The sequence below is a fragment of the Dama dama genome, chromosome 11 (assembly GCF_033118175.1).
Source record: "Dama dama isolate Ldn47 chromosome 11, ASM3311817v1, whole genome shotgun sequence".
In the NCBI taxonomy this organism is placed as follows: domain Eukaryota; kingdom Metazoa; phylum Chordata; class Mammalia; order Artiodactyla; family Cervidae; genus Dama; species Dama dama.
The window spans coordinates 81,535,086-81,562,005 of NC_083691.1; the positions used below are offsets into that span (position 1 = coordinate 81,535,086).

The following is a 26,920-nucleotide window of genomic DNA, read 5'->3' on the forward strand; positions in this document are numbered from 1 at the left end:
ATGGGAGGTCATGGTGGAGAATGGCTGGCAATTCAAGGCTGTAAACAGGATGACCTTGTGAGATGCCCTACAAACGTGACTTAGCCCTGTCTGTCAGTCTCCTGGATACTCTCACAGACCCACACATCTGCCCTCTCTGTGACCTTTTTCTATTGTTGAACCCTTTTTAGTCCCTTGGGCTATGTCATTTCTGCCCAGCTCTCAGTCTTACTTTCGCCCCCCGAAGGATGGTCACAAACATTAGATCATTCCATAAACAAGAAGAGCCAGACACTTTATCCAAGGGTCTCTTACTGCAACACAGAACACCCCAAAGGCCTTGGGCAGTGACCCAAGGAAGCCTCCAAACCTTCACATGCAGGAGTCCCTCCAGCAACCTCACCTGTGACTATTTGCCCAAACTTCAGACCTAACTCCAACTTTCTTCACCTACAGCTCCCTATTCCTAGCCCATTAGAAGCAGCAAGGTGGAATACAGAAACGGGCAGCTCAAGACAGACAATGGAAACAGAAGGAAGTGATATTTAGAAAGCAGCAAGTATTAAAAAAAAAAAGTCAGAACCAGCACAATCATTTTCGTGAAAAGTATAGTGTTACTGTGTCATTTGGTTTTGAGGCACATAGTTCCACATACCCCTATGCTCCCTAAGAGGAACATATCATATTAATATGCTATATCCCAGTTATTATATCATAGTTCACAGCAACAACCTTGAGTCATTCAGCAAAAGTTAAATTTAGTGCTCTCGTTTCAGAAGGCAGATGAGAAGTGTGTAATGCATAGAATAATACATCCATCCAGTTAGACAAAAACAAGTTCCTGAGGCACAGAAAGGTAGGTTTTAGCTCTCTGGAAAACTCACCTTTTCCTTCCTGACACTATCAATAAACCATAAAAAGTAATAATCTGGAAAACTTTGAAATCATGAAGTTCAACTTTAAAAATTAGAAACTTGGATTTAGAGAGGTTTAAATGACTTGCCAAGGTCTCCCGGGTGGCACAGAAGCCAGAACCAGGCCCACAGTCCCCAGTTCCCAGGGTTCTCCATCTCTTCCCCACTCCACGTGGCCATCTACCCCTCCGTGTACAAACAGTGATTAACAGCATCCCTATGTCATTCTCCTCAACACTCAGTCAGAGAACACATCTCCTTTTTCTTGTTGTAAAAACTGCTGTGAGTTATATGGAAGGAATCTGCTGTGTAAATGTAAGGTGATTTTTCTCATGAATTCCATGAATATCACACTCCTCATCATATGGCTTCTACAGAGTAATTTCAGTTTCCTAGTGCATTATCTCCCACGGATTTTGTAAGAGTCTTCCTAGTGTTACTGCTTGTAAAAGGAAACAAACAAATTCCAAAAGAACGAAGAGACTTTCTAAGAAATCTATCCCCAAATCAACAGACCACACTGAAGACCATTAGGTGATGACTCTTTCCTCCTTGGAATTTTGTCTCCCCCATCTTCACCATCACCAATCAAAACAGGTCTCTCTCTCTTTTTTTTTTTTTTTCCTTCCTCTTAGATAAACTTCTAAATCTTCCAAATGACCCAAATGCTTATGACGGGGAAAGGTGAGGTGGTATGCTCAACCTCCAGACCACATATGCACACTGTCCTCTGGATCTCACGCTCTTTCTCAGTAAGAATCAGCCTGACTGTGATGGGGATAACTCAGATGTTAATCTTGTCTACCCATCTCTGCTTTGTCAGGAAGGATTTAAGTGAAACCAACTGGTTGAATCAAACATCAGAAGTGGAGCAACAGATCTACCATTATAATCATTGCCATGGATACCTAAAGTTTAACTGGGCATATCCTTTCATCTACATAAAAGAGAAAATTTGGGGGCAAGGAAAGTCATCTCAAATTCAAATTTTTTGAATAGAGCTTTCAGAAATTAACTATTATGCCAGTGAAATTAACTATTATGCCAGTTACAATATGTGGCAAGCCACCTAAAATATCATTTGAGGGGAGAAAAAAAACCAAGTGAATAATCAAGATTCATAGTTCAAATTAAAGTGATCAAATATAACTTCCAGGTATTTAATACGGTGGATTATTAAATTCAGAGAGTACATCTCTAAAACCTTTGAACAAAATGAATCATAGTAGATAACTGTGGATTTCTCTGACTTCACGTGGCTTATGAGTATTAAATACTTAATGAAGCAAAAACGGAATAAACGTAGGATTTTTTTTTACCTGTAGTAACAAAAAAATGTGTATGATTTTTTTTCTTGCATCAAAATCTTTCAAACTTCTTCAAAGAAGTTAAAAATGAGCAAGTAAGGCAAAATTTAAATTATACGATACAATTTTCTAAAGGGCACTTCTTTTTTGCTCTCTATTATAAACTCTAACTTCAGTTCCTAAGGCCGGAAATAACTTATTATTACCAATTCCCTGTGAAATTATCTAAGAAGAAAAAAAACTGTACAGTTGAGTCCTTCCAACCAAATGGCAAACATTGCTCCGGCAGAAAAGAATTCCTGGAACAATATGGAAAGTCCTGCTTTCTCCTTTGAAACTCTCAGGAAATGAAAAAGAAAATTAGCAGAAAGAAAGCATGTCACATTCAAAAAGAGCAAAGGAAAGAAATGTGGGTGAACAATTGAAAAGAGAGAAAGGTTCTCAGATTTGGCTTGTCCTAATGCTTACCTGCTTTTAGAGAGAAATGACCTTTCTCTATCCTTACACTTTGCTGAGTTAATTAAGCTGCTGTTTGCTGGGTATCCTATAATCACTGCCACTTAATGCTGCAAGAGACCCAGCAGGTTACACCGATCCAACCCCTATATTCACAAATGAGAAAATGAAGATCTGAGAGGTGAGGTGACTCGCCCAAGGTCACATAGCTAGTTAATAGCAGAGCAAGGAGATGCCCCGAGTCTCTGACTCCTGTCACCTCAATAAACTGCAAAATAAACTCGCTGAGAGGGAGATGATTTCAGCATGCCAGAAAAGCCACCAGTCTCTCGGAGAGCTATCTCAGCGTGAAGAGTCCGAAGAGCACACTTGAACCCAACGTGGTCTTCTGGGCTTTTTGTCAGCAAACAGCCTCCTGCCTGAGACACCTGACACAACATCCAAACAGCTCAGAAAAGAGCCGATGAAGGGCAGCCACCAAGAGTCTCCGCGATTCATTCTCGCTCTTGTGCTTTCTGGTGAAAGGAAGTATGTAACTGGACTTGAACAGTGTTACCGAAAAACAGAACATTTAGTAAGCCCAAACTGTACAAGGAAATACTTAGAATAAACCTGGGAAAACACTACCTATCTATTGAGTTCCTAGTATCTGAAAAACCACCAAATCAGGCAGGTCCTGTGAGAGAATAAAGGAAAATTTCCTTGAAGGTAGGGACTTCCTGCTATGGGGTATAAGCTGAAAGACAAGAAAATCATAACAAAAAATGTAATCCTCTTGTTAAAGATTAAGAACATTTTGTGAGGAAAATCCTCCATAAAGAAGCACCCTGTTAGTTTTATAGGGTTTTTAAAATACATCAAAAACAAAAGCAACCATACATGTTTTGTTTTACATAATACTATTACTGCTTTTTAAAAATGCCAATTGCTTTGCCTTCTTTGAATTATCAGTGTCCTAGTCTTTGAAAGCTCAGAATAAGTCTCTCTTCTCCCTTTCCTTGAATTGAATGAGTAGGTGAAAAAGAATGGACCAAATATGACGGTGATTTGAATCAATCCAGTGGAATTTTTTCAACAACTAGTGCATGGGAAGATAGCCATGTGCCAGATACTGAGCTAAGTGGCATCTGTTCCCAACCTGGGTAGGGAGCAAAGCGGGCAAGGAAATAAACCACAATATAACGTGCCTGCATGCTCAGTTGCTCAGTCGTGTCCAACTCTTTGTGGTCCCATGGACTGTAGGCTGCCAGGCTCCTCTGTCCATGGAATTTTCCAGGCAAAAATACTGAAGTGGGTTGCCATTTCCTACTCTAGGAGACCTTCCTGACCCAGGGATCAAACCCACATTTCTCTTGTGTCTCCTGCATTGGCAGGTGGTTCTTTACCACTGCAACACCTGGGAAACCCCAAAATACAATGTAGAAAGTAATAATATAGAAGTATATACAAAGCACACGGGGGTCCTAACTAATGAAGCAATTAATTCTGCAGGCAGTGAGAGACTAAGGGGAGAGTCAAGGAAATCCAGAGAGGAAATAGCAATGGAAGCCTTCAAGGAGTGACCAAACGGACAAGGAGCAGTGGCATTTCAGGCAGAAGAAACAAATTCCACAGCGACACAGAGTGAAGGGCATGTGTACTGAAAGAAGAGCAAATGATCTGGTGAGGCCTGACCCCAGATTTCAAGGGGAAGTGTCTGACTACATAACAAGGAAAGGAGTTGGAGCCACAAGGAGAAGGCTTTTTTATGAACTTCAAAGAAGTTTAGACTTTAGATATGGCCAGTGTAATGATTTTGTTTTGGTTTTGCTTGGTTTTGACCCCATTAGTCATTTTAAAGCATGCAATGCCTTGTTCTTTAGTACATTTTATTACCATTCCTACCATCTATCTCTAGAACTTTTCTGTCAACCCCAAAGAAAATCCTATATCCATGAATCAGTCACTTCCCCATTCTTCCCTCCTATTTTTCTATCTCTATGGCTTATTCTGGATATTTCATATTCATGGAATCATATGATACTTTGCCTTTTGTGTCTGATTTCTTTCACTGAGCAAAGTATTTTCATGGTTCATCCATGTTGTGGCATGTATCAGTACATCATTCCTTTTTAATGTTTCATTATATAGACATAGCATACTTTGTTTAACCATTCATCAGCTCATGAACACTTGGGCTGTATCCACCTTTTGCCTATTTGGAACAGAATTGTTATGAATATTCGTGTACAAGTTTTTGTTTGAGCCCCTGTTTTCCATTCTAGCGTATATTCCATTCTAGGGTATATTCCTAGGAGTGGAATTGCTGGATCATTGGATCAGTCTATTTTTACCTTATTGGGGAATCCATCAGACAGTGATTTTTAATCAAAGTAAAGGCATGATAAGATTGTATTTCAGAAAGATAAATGAACCTGATAGATATTTAAAGAAACAAGATCTCAGACTGTTGGTTCCCCAAAGATCTACCGAATAGTTGTTCATTTGCTCTTTCCTTTCCTTTATTTCCTGCCTCTCCACTTGCTTTTTTTTTCTTTTTGAACCTGCAAATTGGCATGCAATCTGGTGGTCCTAAAATATGTCCTCCCACATACCTTGTGGTTCTACACCATCTTTTGAGGCTTCTGGGCTGAAATCCTGCTAGCTCAGCCCATCTGCAGTAGTTCAGATTGTTTTCTTGCTTTGTAATTCCTGCTCTAAAGAGGTATCAAGCTTTAATAAATAGGCCTCTCAGTTTCAAATAAGAGGTCCAAGAGGAGCACAGCAATTCCATCAGGAAAGGTGAAGTGCCCTGGAGTGTTGTGACTTGAACATTCCTGCTGAGATTCTTGAGCTTTATCTTAACACACTCTCCCTCCATCCCACTCCTCCAAACACAGAATTACATGTTGCTGAACAACCACTTCCTTAGGTGACCTTCCAGGTTTGAACAACACTGACCTCATCAACCCCATGTGTATTAAATTTATAGCAACTGCACTATCAGATCTTAAGAGTGCATCAAAATTCTTTAAAATGTACAGTTTTGAAAATTTCACATTCCATTTTGTTAAGTGCAATTATGAAGAAGCCTCCATAAAAACCACCATGCAGTCCCTGGGTTACTAGAGGTTAAAGAGTCACCAACTGGCCTTTAGAAAAGTGAAGCACAGAGCTTTTAGGGTGTTCGATATGCCCATGAAAAATAGAATATGCTGCTCCCAAATATGCCACTCTGATATAAGAATCATTTTGAGCTGAAGGCAATCGAGAAGAAGCAGATACAAGAAAAATTCTGCCCTTCTCCTACTTGCCTAAAAGCAGGACATAAATTTATAAAGGTGCTGCCTCCTTCTTCTACAAAGAAGGATAGAAGTTCATTACCAGAGATAACTCTAGATTCTCATCAGTGAAGAGATGGTAGCAGAAGAATCTACATAACAATCCTTGCTAATTCTAGCCCTGATTTACCACCAGTCTCTCCTAATATTTGCCTTCCCACAATCTGTCAGCCCTAGAAACTCAAAGTCCTTTTCCTTTGTCTTACCACTTCTCTAAAAATATACTGTTCTTTCATTAAGATGCCATATAAACCTAAGTCCTAAACACCATTTTGAGCTACCAATCTCTGAGGGCTCTATATGCGTGAAGCACACGTTAACTTCTGTTTTTCTCTCTTCACCTGTCTTTTATCAGTCAATTTACAGGAACCCAACCTGAGAATTTAACAGACAAAGCTAGTGGAGGTGATAGAATTCTAGCTGAGCTATTTCAAATCCTAAAAGATGATGCTGTGAAAGTGCCGCACTCAATATGCCAGCAAATTTGGAAAACTCAGCAGTGGCCACAGGACTGGAAAAGGTCAGTTTTCATTCTAAACCCAAAGAAGGGCAGTGCCAAACAATGTTCAAACTACTGCAAAATTGCTCTCATTTCACACGCTAGCAAAGTAATGCTCAAAATTCTCCAAGCTAGGCTTCAAAAGTACGTGAACTAAAAACTTCCAGATGTGCAAGTTGGATTTAGAAAAGGCAGAGGAACCAGAGATCAAATTGCCAACATCCGCTGGATCACAGAAAAAGCAAGAGAGTTCCAGAAAAACATCTACTTATGCTTCATTGACTATGCTAAAGCCTTTGACTGTGTGGATCACAACAAACTGGAATATTCTTAACATTCTTAAAGAGATGGGAGTACCAGACCACATTACCTGCCTTCTGAGAAACCTGTATGCATGTCAAGAAGCAACAGTCAGAACCAGACATGGAACAACAGACTGGTTCCAAATAGGGAAAGGAGTACATCAAGGCTGTATACTGTGACCCTGCTTATTTAACTTCTATGCAGTGTACATCATGCAAAATGCTGGGCTGGAGGAAGCACAAGCTCACATCAAGATTGCTAGGAGAAATATCAATAACCTCAGGTATGCAGATGACATCACCCTTATGACAAAAAGTGAAAAACTAAAGAGCCTCTTGATGAAGATGAAAGAAACGAGGGAAAAACTGGCTTAAAACTCAACACTCAGACAACTAAGATCATGGCATCCGATCCCATCACTTCATGGCAAATAAATGGGGATGCAATGGAAACAGTAACAGACTTTATTTTCTTAGGCTCCAAAACCACTGCAGATGGTGACTGCAGCCATGAAATTAAAAGACGCTTGCTCCTTGGAAGAAAAGCTTTTTAATACACAGTATTAAAAAACAGAGACATCACTTTGCCAACAATGGTCCATACAGTCAAAGCTATGGTTTTTCCAGTAATCATGTACAGATGTGAAAGTTGGACCATAAAGAAGGCTGACCACTGAAGAACTGATGCTTTCCAACTGTGGCACTGGAGAAGACTCTTCAGAGTCCCTTGGACTGCAAGAAGATCAAACCAATCAATCCTAAAGGAAGTCAGTCCTGACTATTCATTGGAAGGACTGATGCTGAAGTTGAAGTTCCAACACTTTGGCCACCTGATGTGAAGAGCCGACTCATTGTAAAAGACCCTGATGCTGGGAAAGATTGAAGGCAGGAGGAGCAGGGGATGACAGAGGATGAGATGGTTGGATGGCATCACCAACACAATGGACATGTGTTTGAGCAAGCTCCAGGAGATGGTGATGGACAGGAAAGCCTGGCATGCTGCAGTCCATGGAGCCACAAAGAGTTGGACACAACTGAGTGACTGAACAACAACAACAATCTGAGAATTTAGGGATATAGAGGGAAATGTTTTTTTACTTCCCCATTCCCATCAGGGCAGGTTGTAGAGAGGGAACGTGGTAAATATGGAAGAGCCAGCAAGAAATCTGGGTTCTCTCAGTCCTGGTCTCCCTGTGGAGCAATCACAGGTAGGACTGGACCACTGTCTGGACTTGGTGCTGCAGCAGCACGAAAGCAGCCACACTTCCTTTAGCTAACAGTCAGGCTTCGTTCAGGTACCAGGCAGGCAGGTACCTCCTGTCGACACTGAAATCTTAGCCTCTGTCATGAGAAGCTTGATTGGTCTAAGGGGATCATGACAATTCCATTCAATTCACTGGGGATGGGTTTCGGAATGGTCATGTGACATAATTCTAACCTATGGGGTCTGTGGGAAATCTGGGAGACTTCTGGGGCATTACATGCATTCTAAGAATGTTTTAGGAATAAAAGGGTATGGCCTCTCTCCTGCTTTCGCCTTTGAAATACTGCTGTGTGAGGAAGTGACCATCAGTCCTGCTGGTGACCAGGAAGAGACAATCCTGAAGGCAAAGTTAAAGTTGCCCATGCTGCAACAACTAAAGCCTAACAGAATTCGATCTTCAATTGACCAGCCTAGGTACAGGCTTCCTCTACACTTCTTGTTATGGGAGAAAACACATTTTTCTTGCAGGTTAAGTCATTTTTATTTGGGTTTTCTATTATTCAGCACTAAAAGATCTTTAGTAAACCTGCTTATGCAAGTGGATAAATGTTTATCAAGCATTTTATTTATAGCATTTTTAAAAATTAGACTCACAACCAAAATTATAATGTTTCATACCTGGCCTTTTCAGGAATTAAAAACTCCAGAAACCTACATATATGGGACAGTACCTAGCAAGGGGATGGGGGGAGAAATAAGTCTGCCATTTTAACCTGCAAATAGAACAGGAAGAGTGCTAAAACAAGAACAGTGTGACAATTGAAAAAATAAAAACATGCTCTAAAAAACACCCATGCCACAAATTTACAAAATGAAAATCTGGGGCATGTTACTAAGGAACATTCAATTTCCCCGATGGCCTATTCAAATATGACTGCCAGAATCATCTGGATATGGGTTTACTGAACTCTGTTTAACGTCTCTCAGGGTCTCTTAGACAGATTTATTTCAGTAACTCTGTTACACTTGGAGGGCAAACAAAATTATGACCTTTTATGATCCCTCCTGTCTCTTTTTTTCTTTAACTTTCTCAAATCAGGTATGTTGGGATGGGTTCAGAAGACTAACAGGTAATGAGTTCTTAATAAAGTTCCCAATTTCCAAATCAGAGGTGGTGCCTGGGGATGACTTTGGGAGATTGAAGTACACATGCTCATGGTATCCATCAGCTTCCTGTACAAGCCTCACCCCTAAAAAATACACAAACTGGATAAAGCCTTCACTCCCACAGCCAATCAGACTGCTTTCTCTAAGTTTCTTCTATATAAGATCAAAGGGCCTCCTCTGCGCAAAAGCTAGAGTCTGTTTTTCAAATTAAAACGTATTCGAGGTTTTGCTGATGACAACATTCCCTCCTTCACAGACATTCTGAAAACACACTTTCTGAGCGAAAAACAGAGAGTTAGAGCTGGTATGCCAGGAATTACATGTAATGGGCAGAAGTGTGCGGCACACAAGAAAATTCTCTATTACAGCACCATAGTAAAAAAAACTGGGTGAGGATCACAGCTCAAAGTTCCTTTCAACTCTATGAATCTTTAATTCTATATGTGCTTATCCATTTTCCTCCAACCAATTTGAGTTTCTTTCAGAAACAAAAGGTAACCCTTGAGAAAAAAAGGAAAGAAATACATGACTTTGATGCTTCTTCAGCAGACATTTCTGGCTGGATTCTATCTTCTACTGCTGAATAGTAAGCAATTTCCTTGTGCCTTTTTGGTTTTGTTTGTTTCAAAAAACTGAACAAAAAGACAACATTTTTCAGAAACATTCTTTTCGGCAGTCACTGTCGCTTCTCCTGCCACTTGAGTTAAGCCTAGCTCTTTCTTTCTCTAGTATTTGTTAGTTTTAGCTTCCTTAAACCAACATTTCCATTGTCTGAACATCAAAGTTTCCCTAAAATACATTATATGTTAAGGATCAAACCACCAGGAATAAGTGACTAAGTATTAGCGGCATAAAACAAATACTGAACTTCTATTGACCTAGACTCCATTATTGCCGTTGGCCATTATATTTTTAGTTTCTTCTCTCCTACAATTTATCTTCTGCTGGGTCAAATTGTTGCTCTGATGATCAGTTTCATAATCTTTCAGTTCCATGACAAGTGATCAATTCTGTTGTTTTTCAGGATAACTTCCTTGAATACCATTTAATGGGATGCCCATGCTAAAAATTCCATGACAATTATAAACATTACTGTAAGGAGTTTTCAAAACTGTGAGAACATAAGGAATGGCATTCAAACTCAAATTAACCAAAAGCCCCAACCCACCTCCTCAGACCCTCTTCCTCACTAGTGAGAGTGTCCTTAGAGACAGCAAAACCTCACAGGGCAAGGAGGACACAGCACCCAAGTGTTTCACTAAGCAGCCTCTTATTTTCAAAAGCATTTCTTTTCAGCACTCAGTAACATTTGCTGACTGATTTCTGAATGAAGCAAATGCTTACATCCCCCACACGAAATAAAAATTCCTTAAAATATAGACAAAAGAGATCCAAGTCACATACAGCCTCCTACCCCTACCCCCACCCTCACTCTCTCAATCTTGCCAGTTAAAGACCCTAAGAATATATGTCAGTGTTTTCTGGCATGGCAGATGGAAGCATTGGTGTTGATTTACAGTTGAAGGACCTACTGTAAAGGGACAGTAAAGTCTTCCAGAATTATCTATACATTCAAAATTTCTCACATATTTCTAGAATCACTTCCCTGTCTACCTGTATGGTACCAAACAACCTGGTGGAACCAAAAGGGAACATATTACATCCTTTTGGTCCTTAGAGGAGAAATGAGATGATTGATTTTTTCCCATGAACAAAATACTTAAAAGTCTGAACACTGGGGGACATCCAGCAAGTTGTAGAAAATAATCCACTGTGTCCTCAGTCAGTCAAGATAACGGAAACTGAAATATGGTTTGTAATGTTCCCCTTTTTTCACTTGCTAATGCATTTGCTGATGGGTGTCCCCATGACATGATTGTTTGGTCTGCAATCAGCTTATCTGGCTGAGTTACAAGAAGGATGGAGTGCAGCCTGGAGTTTCCTGGTACTCTGCAGCAAACAAGGGCTGTCAGCTTCGCGAGGGCTGATGCGGACTCTCTCGGGCTCCAAGTTCAGTTACATCCTTTTAGTTAAAACTTGCAATAAAACAGATTAATCACTGCACTTTTAACCGCAGGTAAGCACTGTAAGAAAGTGAAAAAAAATAAACCAGCATCAATTTTACCAGGTTTTGAAGATAAAGTCCATTTTCTACTGTCAGATGCCTTTATTTTGATAAAAATCTTTACAACCAGTTGTGCAAAGCTTTAGACGATAGCAATGGTATGCTGTTTTTAAAATACATATATATAGTAGAAAAAACTAATTTGTTACACTTAAAGCAAGTCTACAGGGTTAAGATGATCTTATCTGAATTGCTCCCAAATTATTGAGCTAACGTTTTACTCCAAAGGAGATACATTTGCTACTTGTACTATTTGCCAAACCTCCAGCTTAGTTGTTTTCAATTTTTTCCTTCCATCTTACCAGTTGCTTCTGCAAGGAAGTGAAGGGGATGACCAAATCAGATTATCTTTATTCTTTTAACCAGCAAATAATACAGGAAAATAGGCCTCAAATGGTCACATAATTGAGTATCAAAGAAGGACAATGGAATCTCTCTGAAAGATAAGATGGACACAAGAAAGATGAACTCAAGGACACTGCCAACCTGACATCACAGCTTGCTTGGCAGAGGTCACAGCTCAGTTACCTGGGGTATACCGCACTGCAGGTGCACTCAAAGAGGAAAGGAGAGTTCATTCTTGGTAACCGTTGGACCAGCCTAAATTCCTTCAATGTGGCCACTCACCATCATTTCCCATCTACCACTGACACTCGGCGTCTCAGTTACTCCCTCAATGAAATGTAACTCCCGGATGCTCCCCCAACAAAAGCTATCTTCTCTTGCAATCAAGAACACTTGCAATTATGAGTAGTCTGCCTGATGGGGTTTAAGGGCTCTTTCTGAGCTTTGAAGAAGAGAAATCAGGAGCTAAGAAAAAAATCACAGCAACTCTAGTATGATTGGATGTGAACTTTCTGTAGCATAGCAAAAAAACTCTTCTGTTGTTCCCCTCAAGGCCACTGCTAAATGTAATCCACGAGACATGGTAGATACAAATGTCATTGACTCTGGCAATTTTGATCACAAACCACTTAAAGCACCATCCACTTTTGTGTTTATGAATCACTATTAAAAGATGACTTCTCTGTGCAGATGGAAAGAATAGAAGCAAATGTCTTTTTTTGATATCAGAGAGGCAAGTAAGAATTTAATTTCTATGCAAGATAACCTTCAGGAGTGTTAGCAATAGGATGTGTTGAAGCATAGGATATCACACTCAGGTATGTTCAGCCTCAAGACACTGCAGCACAAAACTACAAATCTAGTCATTAAGAGCTGTGTAATATGAGCTAGCAGTTGTTTAATCATAAAGTTGCAGGTAATACTGTCTCATGTCAGAAATGATACAGAAATAAAATGCATCTTCTTCTCTCCCCTGTGCAAGATGAATATGTGATACAATGGTGCTGGGAGACCCACCACAGAGGTCAGCCACGATAGTAAAGAAACAATCCATCTTCGCCCAGATGAGAAACTCGGGCTTTGTTGATGGGATGAGAGAAGCAGTCTTCCGAGAGAAGGGGGGATATGCCAGGGGTACATAAGCAGTCCTCTTATGTACCCCCTGGAACATAGATAAACTTTTTTATGTATCTATTTATTAATATTACCCCATCCCTTCAAAGTTTGTGTTTATTCATGTTTCATGATGTACTGGGTTGGCCAAAAAGTTCAGTTTTCCACACACGTGTATGAAAAAACAAATGAAATTTTTGGTCAAGCCAATATATTTCAGTACAGAGTGTGCACGCATACTCAATTGCTCAGTCGTGTTTGACTCTTTGTGACCCCATGTACTGTAGTCAGCCAGGCTCCTCTGTCCATTGGTTTATCTTGGCAAGAATACTGAAGTAGGTTGCCATTTCCTCCTTCAAGGGATCTTCCCCACCCAGGAATCAAACCCACATCTCCTGCAGCTCCTGCATTGGCAGGCAGATTCTTTACCGCTACATCGTCTGGGAAGCCCATGTAAGTACAGTCCCTGTACCTGATTTTTAAATGAAAAATATAAATTACATAGAGTGGGGCTTCAGACAGTTTCAGAGACCACTGCCTTGAAAAGTAAAGCGAGAAAAATGAAGTCTTAATGATATCCCCAGCACTCCCAAAACTGAAGAATCCCTTTGCCAGCAGCATCTTCTGGTCCAAGAGAAGGTCCGAGAACAGTGTGTAAACTAATGGGTCAGGAAGGAGAAATAGTGCTCGCCTCTCAGATTTCCCAGATACATCTGCTCTTGGGAGATAATTATTCTAACACAAATGATACTTTGGTCTACAAATGAGCTGGAGAAAATCATCAATCTATTTTTGTGTCAGGTAGAACTTGGTGGGTCCTGTACAGACTATTAATTTCATGGAAAATAAGCCAACAGGGAAAACAGATAAATCATTAGCAGAGTGAGGAAGAGACCCAGTGAATTCCTACCAATCCTCCTACTTTCTCTTTCTTGCAGAGAGTAAAATGACAAAGTAGTTATGTCCCACTGTCTTTGATATCTCTGTTTATCTCATTAAAGGAAAAATGCTTCTGAAACCACAAGGACATGTTCTATTTCAAGTTTTAAAAATTCAATCCCAAATGATTTATACAAGTGAATAATATGACTACAGAATTGTAATCTTCACATTTCTAAAATTCTATCATTCTTAACTTCATAAAAACAAAACACTACAACATTCATTTCCCTTTTGTTTATTGCAGGCAATATATAACATTAGGATTCAGTTTACATAAACAAGGAACATATATTTGAAAAGTAGTGTGGATTGTTTTTAATGAAAATTTTTAATTAAAAATTTTTTTCAATTAAACTTAAGGCTAGTAAGAACAGTTGGCACTTTTGATATCATTTCAATGACTAATCCCTACTCAAAATTAATTTCTCCAAAGTTCCATATAATGTATTCACAAGACTCATCAATGTTTATTTATTAAAGTCAGTGTTTTCGGTAACTGAAAGAAGCATTATAGAATGTTTCCAACTGAGTCTCTTTCCATCTGTCCTCCTATTTTACTGTTCATCAAGTAGTTTAAACATAAGAATTGCACTTGGAACAGAATGGCTGGGTGTTACCCAAAGGATCCGGCTCTCCATCACTTTGCAGTGTTAGTTAGTTAGTTAGTTAGTTAGCTAGTTAGTTCAGTCGCTCAGTCGTGTCCGACTCTTTGCGACCCCATGAATCGCAGCACGCCAGGCCTCCCTGTCCATCACAAACTCCCGGAGTTTACTCAAACTCATGCCCATCGAGTCAGTGATGCCATCCAACCATCTCATGCTCTGTCATCCCCTTCTCCTCCTGCCCCCAATCCCTCCCAGCATCAGGGTCTTTTCCAATGAGTCAGCTCTCCGCATCAGGTGGCCAAAGTATTGGAGTTTCAGCTTCAGCATCAGTCCATCCAATGAACACCCAGGACCTATCTCCTTCAGGACGGACTGGTTGGATCTCCCTCAAGTCCAAGGGACTCTCAAGAGTCTTCTCCAACACCACAGTTCAAAAGCATCAATTTTTCGGTGCTCAGCTTTCTTCACATTCCAACTCTAACATCCATACATAACCACTGGAAAAGCCATAGCCTTGACCAGACAGACCTTTGTTGGCAAAGTAATGTCTCTGCTTTTTAAGATGCTATCTAGGTTGGTCATAACTTTCCTCCCAAGGAGTAAGCGTGTTTAAATTTCATGGCTGCAGTCACCATCTGCAGTGATTTTGGAGCCCAAAAAAATAAAGTCTGACACTATTTCCACTGTCTCCCCATCTATTTCCCATGAGGTGATGGGACCAGATGCCATAATCTTAGTTTTCTGAATGTGAAGCTTTAAGCCAACTTTTTCACTCTTCTCTTTCACTTTCATCAAGAGGCTTTTTAGTTCCTCTTCACTTTCTGCCATAAGGGTGTTGTCATCTGCATATCTGAGGTTATTGATATTTCTCCCGGCAATCTTGATTCCAGCTTGTGCTTCTTCCAGCCCAGTGTTTCTCATGATGTACTCTGCATATAAGTTAAATAAGCAGGGTGACAATATACAGCCTTGATGTACTCCTTTTCCTATTTGGAACCACTTTCTGTCATTTACCTACCAGTGCTAGCAGCCTGCCCAAAGTGTTTATCCCACAGCCTACTAAAAGTAGTTACTCTATAACCTACTAGAAAATAACTACAGTACTTGATATAAACTCCATTGGGGCAGGCGTTTTTATCCATTTTTTTCACTTCTGTATATTGTATTTTTTGAAGTGAAAGTGAAAGTCACTCAGTAATGTCCGACTCTTTGCAACCCCATGGACTATACAGTCCATGGAATTCTCCAGGCCAGAATTCTGAAGTCAGTAGCCGTTCCCTTCTCCAGGGGATCTTCCCAATCCAAGGATTGAACCCAGTTCTCCTGCATTGCAGTCAGATTCTTTACCAGCTCAGCCACAAGGGAAGCCAAATTTTCTATACATAGAACAATACCTGGCATTCAATATATGTTTATAGAGTACATAAACTGGATGAATGGTGGAAAAAAAGAATCTATCTTTAGGTCACCTCCTCTCATTTCCTGGGCTCTGTACACAATCCATGCCACCTGCCTTCCTGGCTTTCTTTTATACATAAGGGCTTCTTTCCAATGTGGTATTCCCAGGGGCACAGAGGGGCCTGAGGCCCTCCTCTTTCAACCCAATCTTTCAAGGCTTCTTTAACTGTTCTAGCCCTCGTATGGCTGGAAGGAGGATGATTAGTTTGCAGACTTACCAGAGACTGTCTTTACTTTGAACAGCAAAGCTTTGTTAGCAACAAAAGCTAGCTGCAAGAAGGGTCTACAAGGAATAATAAGTTAGTCAACTGACCAACTCAAATACAAAAGAACCCTCACATGTGTAGCTGAAATCTTCCTACTATTAACTGACAATAGTGTTTTGATGGGCATCTATTTTTATTGGCTAGTAAGCTATAATGCAGTGCGAACTTACAGCATTTGTAAGTTCCCATGTTATCCCAGTGGGCAAGATAGTAAAATGTGAATTAGTCAATATAATGAGAGGACCTGGTGCTGGAAAACCTATATTCAAATTGTGTTGGTGACTGGTCCTTTGTCAGCCTAAGAGAGTAGCATCGAGTTCTAATCTTGGTCCTTAATAGGTTTAATCAATAACTTTACCTCCATTCTTATTGAAGGTCCTGGTTGGAGGTCCAATCTAGACCTTCTAGGGTCACTCTGGGCTAAAAGTAAACTAGAATCACAATGAAAGGGTGACATTCAGAATTTGACAATTTCCCCAAATACCTGTCCCAATAAGATGGCGGCTTTTCTGGCTCATATGATTTCTCTAAAGTAGATGAACATTCTATAGACTTATATGTTGCATTCCTAAGCCAGTCTCTTATAGTCCACATTGTCTGTTTATTTTTCCTCTACATCTCTCAGAAATACTTGACCAGCCTCTCATAACAGGAAACGGAAACAGTTCCAATTGTGAGAAGTCTTCCATATTAACAATTCTCTACTTTCCCCTCTGCAACTTTCACCCAACTCCTGGCTTTGTGCTCTAAGCTGATCTCTTTTTCTCTCAAAAGTTCACTAAACAAGTCAGGTACTTCTTGTGGCCCTTCCCATCCCTCCCCTCTCTCTTATCTGAGTCTACTAAATCTTAGGACTCATAAGGTAATTCAGAGAAGAAAGTAAGGATGAAACATGGGACACTAGTGGTCCAAATTTTTAAATTAGATGGGATGTCAATTTCTAGCTATAGGGGGCTCATTTAAGAAATTCATACACCACCATAGATGCCAGCACATACCACAAACACCAAATTATACCACAGATGCCAAAACAAAAGTAATGTTTACCTAATAGAGGTGTCAAAATCATCTGTTCAAACTATTCTTGGAATCACAAAATTTTAAAGCTATTCATTTCACCCATTCATTTCACAGATGGTAAAACTGAGATCCAAAAGAGTTATGTAAATAGCCCAAGGTAGATGGGGAGCAATATTCTAAGTATTGCAGGCCTTTTTGGCCATCTCCCAAACAACAAATTATGATCCTACAAGGTACTGAATGTCATTTTCTCCAAAGTCTTCATGTCTTAATAATGGCAGCTCATTAACTTCCTAGGAAGCTAAATTTACATTGCTATTAGTACAAAAGTGACAGATTTCAGAACTAGAAAAAAATCCCCTAAAGGATATTGAGCCTTCTTACAAGGAACAAGAAAACTGATGACCAAGGAGCCCTGGATTTGTTGGAGGAAACGTTGAGATTCAGTGGTACGGGCAACAATGGTGCCCAGGTCTTCTGATGACAACCTAGAACTCTTTAGTATTCCACACAAAGAATTAGCTAAACACCATCAATATTACAAAGCTGAGATCATTTTAATCTAAACTTGTGTTTATGATGAGAACACTGTAATTCATTAACTAGTACACAAGTTCCATCTTATGGAAGTGCTAGGCTGGACAACCATGTCAGAAAGATGTAGAAGGGAGTTCAAGTAATAGGTGGGAGGTTGGACTGAATGACGTCTAAAGTCCCTTCAGCCTCTAGGATTATTGGATTCTGAATTTCCCTGGAGCTGAACACCTCAGCTAGCCAGGGCGGATGAGGAGGTGGGGAATATGCAGGTGTCCTGTGGGGCATCCTCTCCTGCCCTTGGATTGAATGAACTCTACCCTGCTGTTTCAGGCATTATTCCATATCCAATTTACATGCAATCAAATACTCTAGGCACAGGAAGAGTGTAAGGAAATGTAGCTCTGTTGTTCATTCCCAAAGACAGACTACACTGCTTAGCTTTCAAAACTGCCTTGCCTAAATGAGCATTCCATAACTGAGCCTCCACTTTGAGCTTTTACAGTTTGTTCATGTACTATGCTACTATCAGCATTAATTATGCAGCATCTTCATGAGGAGAAACCAGATTTGGATGTGAGGTAGGAGAGGAAAGAATAAAGCGCAGTTTCCAAAAGAAGGTTATTGTATCTGCTCCCTGCTCCCCAAAGTACTGGAGTCCTTCCACCACAGACAGATTTCAGATGGCAGTCCCCAGCTGAGCTAGCCATGGGAAGGAGGAAGTTGACATGTTTGAGAAATGAGGAATACGCCAACTAACAAGACTCTGAGGCCAATATGTTATTAACTCCCTCATTTCTATGTAATTCCATTCCAAACCAGAATTCAACACAAATCTGCTTCTTTGCTTTCCTGAATGGCTACTAAAAATTTAGATGTACTGATTTTAGACATCTTCTCTTTTCTTTTGCAATATTATGAGTTCAAGGGAAGAACGAAGGTTTGTTTTTTGTGTTTGTTTTTTTTTTTTTTTTTCCATCTCAGAGAAAAAGAATTTATCATAAGGGTCAAGCTCTGACAGCTAGAAGAAAGCTTCAGCAATAGGACTGTCACACTGAATGAGATTACAAAAAAAAAAAATAAATTCAAAGGATCCAACACGCATGGGAGCCAGGTATCGCCTAGACTTCAGAAGAGCAAACTGATGTTCTACAACTCAGTGTCAAATAAGAAAACAACAACAAAACAGCCTAACAAGGTATCAAAATCTCAGAGAGTGATTCTGTACAGACTCCATGTGCAAACACAAAAGCTCTACTTTAAAAGGCTTGGGCCGGTTTTCCACTCTGCTTGCCCTGAACTGAGTATGGTGTGCTCAGTCATCAGGAGGAAGGCTGCAAAACAGCCGATGTCCTGGCTGCCTTCAGCTGCCTCCACCAAGGCATTACTGTCGGCTGAGGTCTAACCCAAAGGAACCCCGCACTTCGGGGTATAGAGGAAGGTTCCTCCGGCCTGCTGAGCTCCCCATTAGCCTGTCAGGCTGGCATGACCACATCAGTCCCGTCTGCTACCAACATTAAAGCAGTACAAGAATAAAGCCCTTTCCTCCTCTTCTGAGATTTGCACCACTTTTCTTCCAAACGTATTTCTAAAAGGAAAGCACAACTTGAGGGAAGGAACCCAACTGGGCAAGGTCGGGTCTTTTGGACGGTTCCCTTCCTCGCCAGCGGCAATCGACACATGCATTCCAAGTCGGGCAGGTGTACAAAGAGAGCGAAGGACGAGAGAGGAGAGAAGAGGGGGTGGAAGGAGGTCGAGGAAGGAAAGGAGACAGAGGCGAAGGGCTGAAGGGACTTGAGGGAAGAGGGGGAAAGGAAGAGGATGAAGAGGAAAGAAGAGTCGGAGAAAGAAGAGCAAGAGAGGAGGGAGGGACGGGAGAAAGAAAGGGAGAGGGATAAAGAAAGGAGGCGGCAAGGAAGACGAAAGAGTGTGCCGGGGACGCAGCGGGGAGGTGGCCGTGGGGACCGGCGCCCCTGGGGAGCCACGAGCTGCGCTCCGCGAGCGGGCGCCTGGGGCGCAGGGCGCGCCCGGCGCTCACCTTTCAGGATGAGGGTGTCGATGTCCCGGTCGATGCCCAGAAAGTAACACTTCCTCCAGAGGCCCGAGTAGGTGGCGAAGAGCGGCCGGCCGCAGTCGGCGTCCAGCCCGCCGAGCCCCAGCAGCGAGCGCCAGGACTCGGGGTCGGTGCGCCCTGGGCCGCCCGGGAGCAGCCGGCGCCCCAGTGGGGGCGAGTCCCGCAGCGGCAGGTGCGACAGCGGCATCAGACGGTTCTTCTGGTCCGGGGGGTCGGCACCCGCGCGGCTACGCTCGCAGCTCTCCTTATGGCGCCGGGGGTCGGTCTCGTACCAGTGGTCGGTGAAGATGGCCGTGACCAGCAGCCCCAGGGAGCAGAGGCTGAGGCCGAGGCTGAGCGCCGTGACGAGCGCCCGCGGCTCCATGGCTGCTCGCCCCGCCGCCGGTGGGCCCGCGCGCCGCCGCCAGACACAATGCACTTGGCCTCGCTCGCTCCGCAGTCTCTCTCTCTCCCGCGCTCCCCCACCTGCCCCCTGCCGCCCGCGGCCTCCGGTTCCCGGCCCGGCGCGCTCCCTCCTCGGCTCCCTCCGACCGCGCGCCCGCCTCCTCCCGGGCCGCCGCTCCGCGCCACCGGGAGCCTCGAGCACTTCTCGCTGCCCCCAGCCCCGCTTCCACCGCCGCTCCCGCAGCCCCTTCCCCTCCCTCCTGGAGCCCCGCACGCTGCTCACCCCCTAGCTGTCCACCGATCCTTCCGCCCTGCTCGCCCGAGACTCTTCTTCCCTTCCAATCCCTCTCCTCGCAAACCCTCACTTTTCCCTTGTCTCCTCCTCGCTCCCCTTCACCCAGTCCCGACTTTGCCCCTACTTTTCTTCAACTCGTCCTCCCTCTTTTTCGTCCCTGTCTCCCCGCTCTCGTCCCTTTCTGTCCCTGCCCTGGACGCTACGCTTCTCCCCAGCTACCCACGAGCGCTCAGCCGTCCTCTCCCCTCCGATGACCTGAAAAGACATCCACCCACATCAGACTCAGTCTTGTCACTTGTCCAAGTTGATGTTGATCAGTGTCCCGTTTTGTAACCAGAAGCAAATCCCATCTGGGTCGGGATGCGCGGTGATACTTAAACTCAGGAATCTCGATCTGGAGCCGGAGCCAAAGACCCTTTCTCCCTCCACCGAAGAACCCAGCCTCTCAGACCCCTGGGCGGCTCCATCACCCTGTCATGCCCCGCTTTCCCTCTCCCTCGCCCAGGGCAACCTCTCAGTGCTCTCTCCGCTCCAGACCCTCTTCTTTTTTTTTTTTTTTTTTCAGACCCTCTTCTTAAAGAAAAGGCACCGAGTGTCACTAGAGCAATGGACCAGTGGTCAGAGATTTTTCTCCCACCCCAGCCTGCTCAGAGATGGACTTCTTTTTCGTTGACCACCTCCATCTCCCGCTGGAATGACGGCCTCCTGGAATTTCTACAAGTGTATAGTGATCAATAAGCCCTTGCAATGGCACCTGGTCTGTGAGGTGATTATTGTCCTTAAATAAAGAAAGTCCTTAGTAATAAATCAAGGGGATGATTTTTTATTTTTCCTCCTGTGCAACTTACATGGGCTGGGAGGGTCAACAGCGTAGCAATATTACACATTAAAGTCAACATCTCAGCTTGCTTCTGTTTTCTAGGGCACTCGGAGGTAGTAATTGAGAATGGCAGGCAGATTCACATTTTCTAAAATGAGGAAACCTTAGGACTCAGGGTCCTGAAAGTGTTAATCGCTGTGTTGTGTGGAATCTGATGATAGAGGAGCAATACCTTCCTGCCACTTAATGCCCAGGGGGCCACATCACAGACAGAAAACCATGCTGCGGGAGCCCAGGTATACCAACTCTTGTGTTCTTTTGCTATATTAATGATCAAAAGATGATGAGGCATTCATTAGATGCTAAATGTCATTACTCCACGATTTAATGGGACTTATTAATTAGTGCCCCACATCAGTTGGTATGAATATGATTTATATGTTTCCTCTGAAATGACATTTGTAAAGGTGGTATAAGAATCTTTCTGGGATTTGTTTTCATTGCTGTTTGTACTCAGCATCTTCAGAGGGTATATTGCCCATGAAGACTGTGTACCTCCCTTCACAGATAGATCACTGGAGCAAATCTTTCAGTCATATTGGGCACCCCCTGCCTGTTTCTGCTGACCTGACAATATGAATTATTACTTGGATTTTCTTAGCAAGATCTATGGTGAGCTTCAGTCTAATTAAGGAAGACAAAGAATTATAATTTTAGTGTTCCTCTCACCTATAAGCTTTTCCTTAACAGGAAACGCTAAGCTCATCAAAGGAGTTTTATCTGGATTTACACAAAAAAATGATAAGACTTAGAAGCTTGCTTTTATTTATACTCTATAATATGTGTAAAATCCTCGATCTTTATGGATACACAGAAAGAATATCTTTCACTGTGAACCCACAGCTGATATCTGAAACTCACTCTAGTTGTCCTATGTCCTTTTATTTTTTGAAAATGCCTCTTGAGATCAAGATATTACAAACCTTGCAAGTCCCAAGGATAGTCAAACCTTAAGCAACTCTTCCCTCCCTTTATAAATCCTGATGTACTCCAACAAATAAATATTCTGCCACATTTCAGAGTCACCTGATTATCTTCACACAATAACCATGTCCCCAACTGGAGCCAACAGAAGGAAAACTCTTTCTCAGGCACTTCTGTTTAACTTAAAAGAAAATAATGTTCTGCTTCATTTTCCTAGCCAGAACCCTTTGATCATACCCTTCTCCGAAAACAGCATTATCCTTGAAGTTCATTTATGTCTATGTTTAAGACCAGTCTCAGCATATAATCCAAAGGTTACTATATGATGGATTACCCTTGACAGTATTTCATAAAAAATGTCACACATTACAAATATGGGCCAGCAGCATGTAATGAGAGCATTGCTTCTGCTGGTGCAGCATTAACAGCATCAGCGGGAATGTGACATATGATGTGTACACAGGTTTCGCTACAGTAACTGAGTATCGCTCCATCTATGTTCTTCAAATTTCTCTTTTGGATATTTCCAACAATGAACTATCATCCACTAGGCCCACTCTGCTGGGGAAGTGGGAAATACAAAGATGAATAGATGGTTCCCATCTTCTGGATGCTCCCAGACTAGTAGTGAGAGAGACACAAAGCTTTTTCTATGCCCTCTAGTATAGAAATCAGAACAGTGTGTGGTAATGTGGACAATGAAAAGACTAACTGCCTGGGGGAGTCAGGAAGGTTACTTAGAGGTAGTAACTTCTGAGTAAGTTCTCAAAGGATATGTTAAGCTTTGCCAGGAGGACTAGATCAAAGATACTGGCATTGTGGCCACAATATAATTCTGATTTATATATCTGCATGAAAGATTTGGAGGCTTCCATATTTGAGGCCACTGTAAAAGAAGGATATTTTTCTACATTTTTAAATCATAAAGTTGACATCTTCTAATTCCTGAACACAAGCTAACTAGTTGCAGACCAGGAAAAGCCTACCCTACCCAGAAGCCTAAGCCAGAATACAGCCAATTTAGGAGAGCACTTAGCCTGGCAGGGAGTCAAAATGATGGGAGATCAAATATCCAACTGGAACACCAAGGCATGTCTTGGCTGTGGCAGTGCTGTGCTCATAGTGCTTGCAAACTTAGCTTGTTCTTCACTTGTCTTAAATTTCCCTTTGCCATCTCCAGATTTGACATTACCAGTATCTCCCTTGTAGAATAACAGTATCCTAAAATGACAGGGACAGAGCTAGAGAATTTCCACCTGGGCATCTCACTGTGTTGTGGAACTCAGTACATTCAAAGGTCAGTTCTTATATTTCCCCTATGGCTCAACTGCCCCTCCTCACTTATCCCTCTTTCTGGTGTTGACAAATCAGGCGATATTTTAGAATTTTCTATCATACTCACAAAGTGGTAGGGATTCTTCCTTTGAAACAACTTTCTAGCCAATCTCTCCTCTACATTTCTACCTCTTGCTATCAACTGTGCCTCATCATTCACATCTGGATTATTATTCCAGCTCCCTCCTTGGCTCCCATAATTCCAGAACATCTGGGTTCGTGGGCAGCTCTTCCTGAAGTTGTCCTGGACACTGTTGCCCAATGCATCTTCCTCCAGCATTGTCTTCATGACTCATTCTTCAATGTCAAATTCCCCTTTCTAGGTTACAAAGAAATATCCTCTCTATTACTCTAGAACCTTCTTTGTTACTGTCAATATTCCCATAGCATTTAAATATACCAACTGATGTGTTGGCCATCTTTAAATATTTAGAAAACAAAACACTTTTGCCTTCTCACACTTATCATAATATCTAGGTGCTTTATGACATTCATTGCATTTCTCTATATAGTCAGGAAGTTCTTAAATTTTCTTACAAAAATGTATATACACACAGGGAGAGAGAGATACCCAATCATCACAGAGCTATGGCAATAATTTATTGACATACCCATGCTAAGTTAACCATGCTATAACCATGAATATTCTAAAAGGCCCTTCTGTCCCAGTGCTGAGACCAAAAGTAATATCTTTCCTCATTTCAAACGTTTCAATTCCACAGATTTTAAACTGTGAAGTTTAACCAAAACCACACACTGGCTTTCATAATGAGTAGGGGTTTATTCTTGATACTATCAGACATTTTTCCAGCATTTAATGTAAACATAGAGTGAATATGTTGTTGATCTACAATATGTCATTTCTGTAAATAATTGAGGTATCTTACATTAATGTCATCATTCTAAACTGTTCCCCTGTAACAATTTTATTTTAATTCAATATTTATTGAGCACCCCCAGTGTAAGTTATTTTGCCAGGTCGTACTGGATTAAGCTGAAATGATGAAAAGCATGGCCTGTGCCCTCAGGGAGCTTTAGGTTAGTAGACGAGGAGGAAGAGAGAAACGCAAGAGGCTATAAAGAGAGATGCTTGGACTGAGTGCTATCACAGAGGTGCAAACAATATTCAACACAGACAAACAGGGAAATCTGGCACAGACAGATCCATTTTCAGTGGGAAGAATATGGTTAAGCCAAGTGGAATACATGCTATCTCAGAGAGGCCTTGGAGGAAACAGGGTATTTTCTGTATATGTGTCAGTTGAGTCCAGGGCAAAGCCAAAAGTAAATTTTAGAAGTAGCACCTACTATGGTGCTCCTCTCTACCTACCCCACACATGTGGTAATTCATCTTGCCATTTTGTCACTAACTGGAAGCCTGGAACCAGAAAATACCACAAAGCCCCAAAATAGATGGTGCCTGATAAATTTCTCATTTCACTGACACACCACGGAATGTCACCATTCTTTTTCACATTCCTGGATTAAGCTGTTTCCTTTTTAGAGCTTTTAAGCACATATGGTGGGGGGAAAAAAAAAAACACGTTCAAAGAAACCCATAACCATGTTAAGTCCCACTCAGAGTGTGATGTTTTAGCAGATGGTGGCTCATTAATTGCCATACCTAACTGAATTCCCTGCTTTATCTGTGTGTATGGCTACTGGGTTTCTAAGTTGAGGGCTAGTTCAGCTCACTCAGGCCATATCTGACAACCAAGGCAGAGATACCTAGTCTCTCTAGACTAGAGAGAGCAGCCAGAGATGCTGTCCAGGTGAACAAAAAAAGCTAGTGTCTCCAGGTGTCTCTCCTTTTTCTTTACCTCGAATCTCTTCTCTGAGTTTTACCTACCCAAAGGCACCAGGATTCGGGGAACACACAAGCACTAGAGTCAGACCACCTATAATTCCAGACCCGCTGCTTCTTACCCACTCATCCTTAGCCAGTTACCTAACCTCGCCGAGTCACACAAGTTCTGAAAAACAGGGATATCAGCATCTACCTCTCAGGATTAATGAGTCATCGTTAACACAAGCTAAATATGTTTCCTCCCACTCCTCCCTAAAACATGCTTCAGAAAACCCATAGCCTAATCATACTAAGCCCATATCACTTAAATGTCATGAATACTAATAATAGCCAAATGAGTAATTAATGACATATTTTTTTTCATGTTATTATTCATCTTATTCTTGTAGGAGAGGCAATCTATCAATACTCTTCTCATTTGTTCAGTTAACATGTAGTGAGCACCTGTGGGCCAGGGAGAGAGCATTCCAAGGAGAGGGAACTGCCAGTGCAAAGGTCCTGAGGCATGAAAGGGCTTTGTATCACTGTGGAACTGGAAAGACACCCCTGTAGCTAAAGAGCAGTGAATGAGGCAGTGAGAGGTATGAGATTCAGTTGCAAAGTTAGTCAACTGCCAGTTCATACATAGCCTTGAAGGACATTCTATAGAGTTCGGACTTCAGTCAAAAGAAAATCTTTGGAGAGTTTCGAGGGGAGGGGCCCCAATTGATTTATATTTTATTTTAACTGTATTTATTATTTTGAAATTGGTGACCCATGGGCGATTTTGGACCTATAGGTATATGTACTTGGTCCTTTTCTTCTTTCTTTTAAAAAGATATTTAGTAAATTCATTGGCTTGGCTGTGCTGGGTCTTAGTTTTGGCAGAAGGGATCTTCGGTTGTGGCACAAAGGATCAGTTCCCTGACCAGGGATCAAACCCTGGCCCCCTGCTTTGGGAGCATGGAGCCTTAGCCACTATGCCACCAGGGAAGTCCCTGGTTCATATTTTAAACATCATTAAGTGGGAAATGAATTGGGGCTGGGGATGGCAAGTATGAAAGCAGGGAAACCAGGGAAAGGAGGCTATTGGCAATAGTTCAGACAAGGGATGTTAGTAGCTTAAAGACACAGCAAGTGGAGGAAGAAAAGTGGGTCAAGGTTGAACTCACAGAATTACTGGGAGTCTAGATGAAGAAAAGGTGAAATCAAGAACCAGGCAGATACTACCAGTTTGAGTGTGTGCATGGTGGTATTATGTATTGAGGTGTGTGATGTTCTTGGAAAGGAAATAAAGAATTCTATTTGGGGCATGTTAGCCTTTGACTGTGTGTGTGCTAAGATGCTTCAGTTGTGTCCGACTCTTTGCAACCCCATGGACTGTAGCCTGCCAGGCTCCTCTGTCCACGGGATTTTCCAGGCAAGAATATTGGAGTGGGTTGCCATTTCCAAACTGTGGAAAAGTCTTGAACAGATGGGAATGCCATACCACATTACCTGCCTCCTGAGAAAACTGTATGCAGGTCAAGAAGCAACAGTTAGAATGAGCCATGAAACAGTGGACTGGTTCAAAATTGGGAAAGTAGTACATCAAGGCTGTATATTGTCACCCTGCTTATTTAACTTCTATGCAGAGTACATCATGCAAAATGCTGGGCTGGATGAAGCACAAGCTGGAATCAAGAT

General features: G+C 42.0%; 1 protein-coding gene across 2 annotated transcripts in view; it reads right to left on the reverse strand.

Annotated features, from left to right (window-relative positions):
- The window catches only part of TMEM178A (transmembrane protein 178A), a 97,378-nt gene that overhangs the window by 37,897 nt on the left and 32,561 nt on the right, over positions 1-26,920 (reverse strand). The window contains exon 1 of one of the 2 annotated variants that reach the window (XM_061155547.1): positions 19,595-20,080. The exons of the other annotated variant lie outside the window; for it this stretch is intronic. Within the exon in view, the coding sequence (XP_061011530.1) occupies positions 19,595-19,994 (400 nt within the window). The 5' untranslated portion in view covers positions 19,995-20,080. Of the gene's footprint in view, positions 1-19,594; positions 20,081-26,920 lie in introns of those variants that run through there. 2 annotated transcript variants of the gene reach the window in all.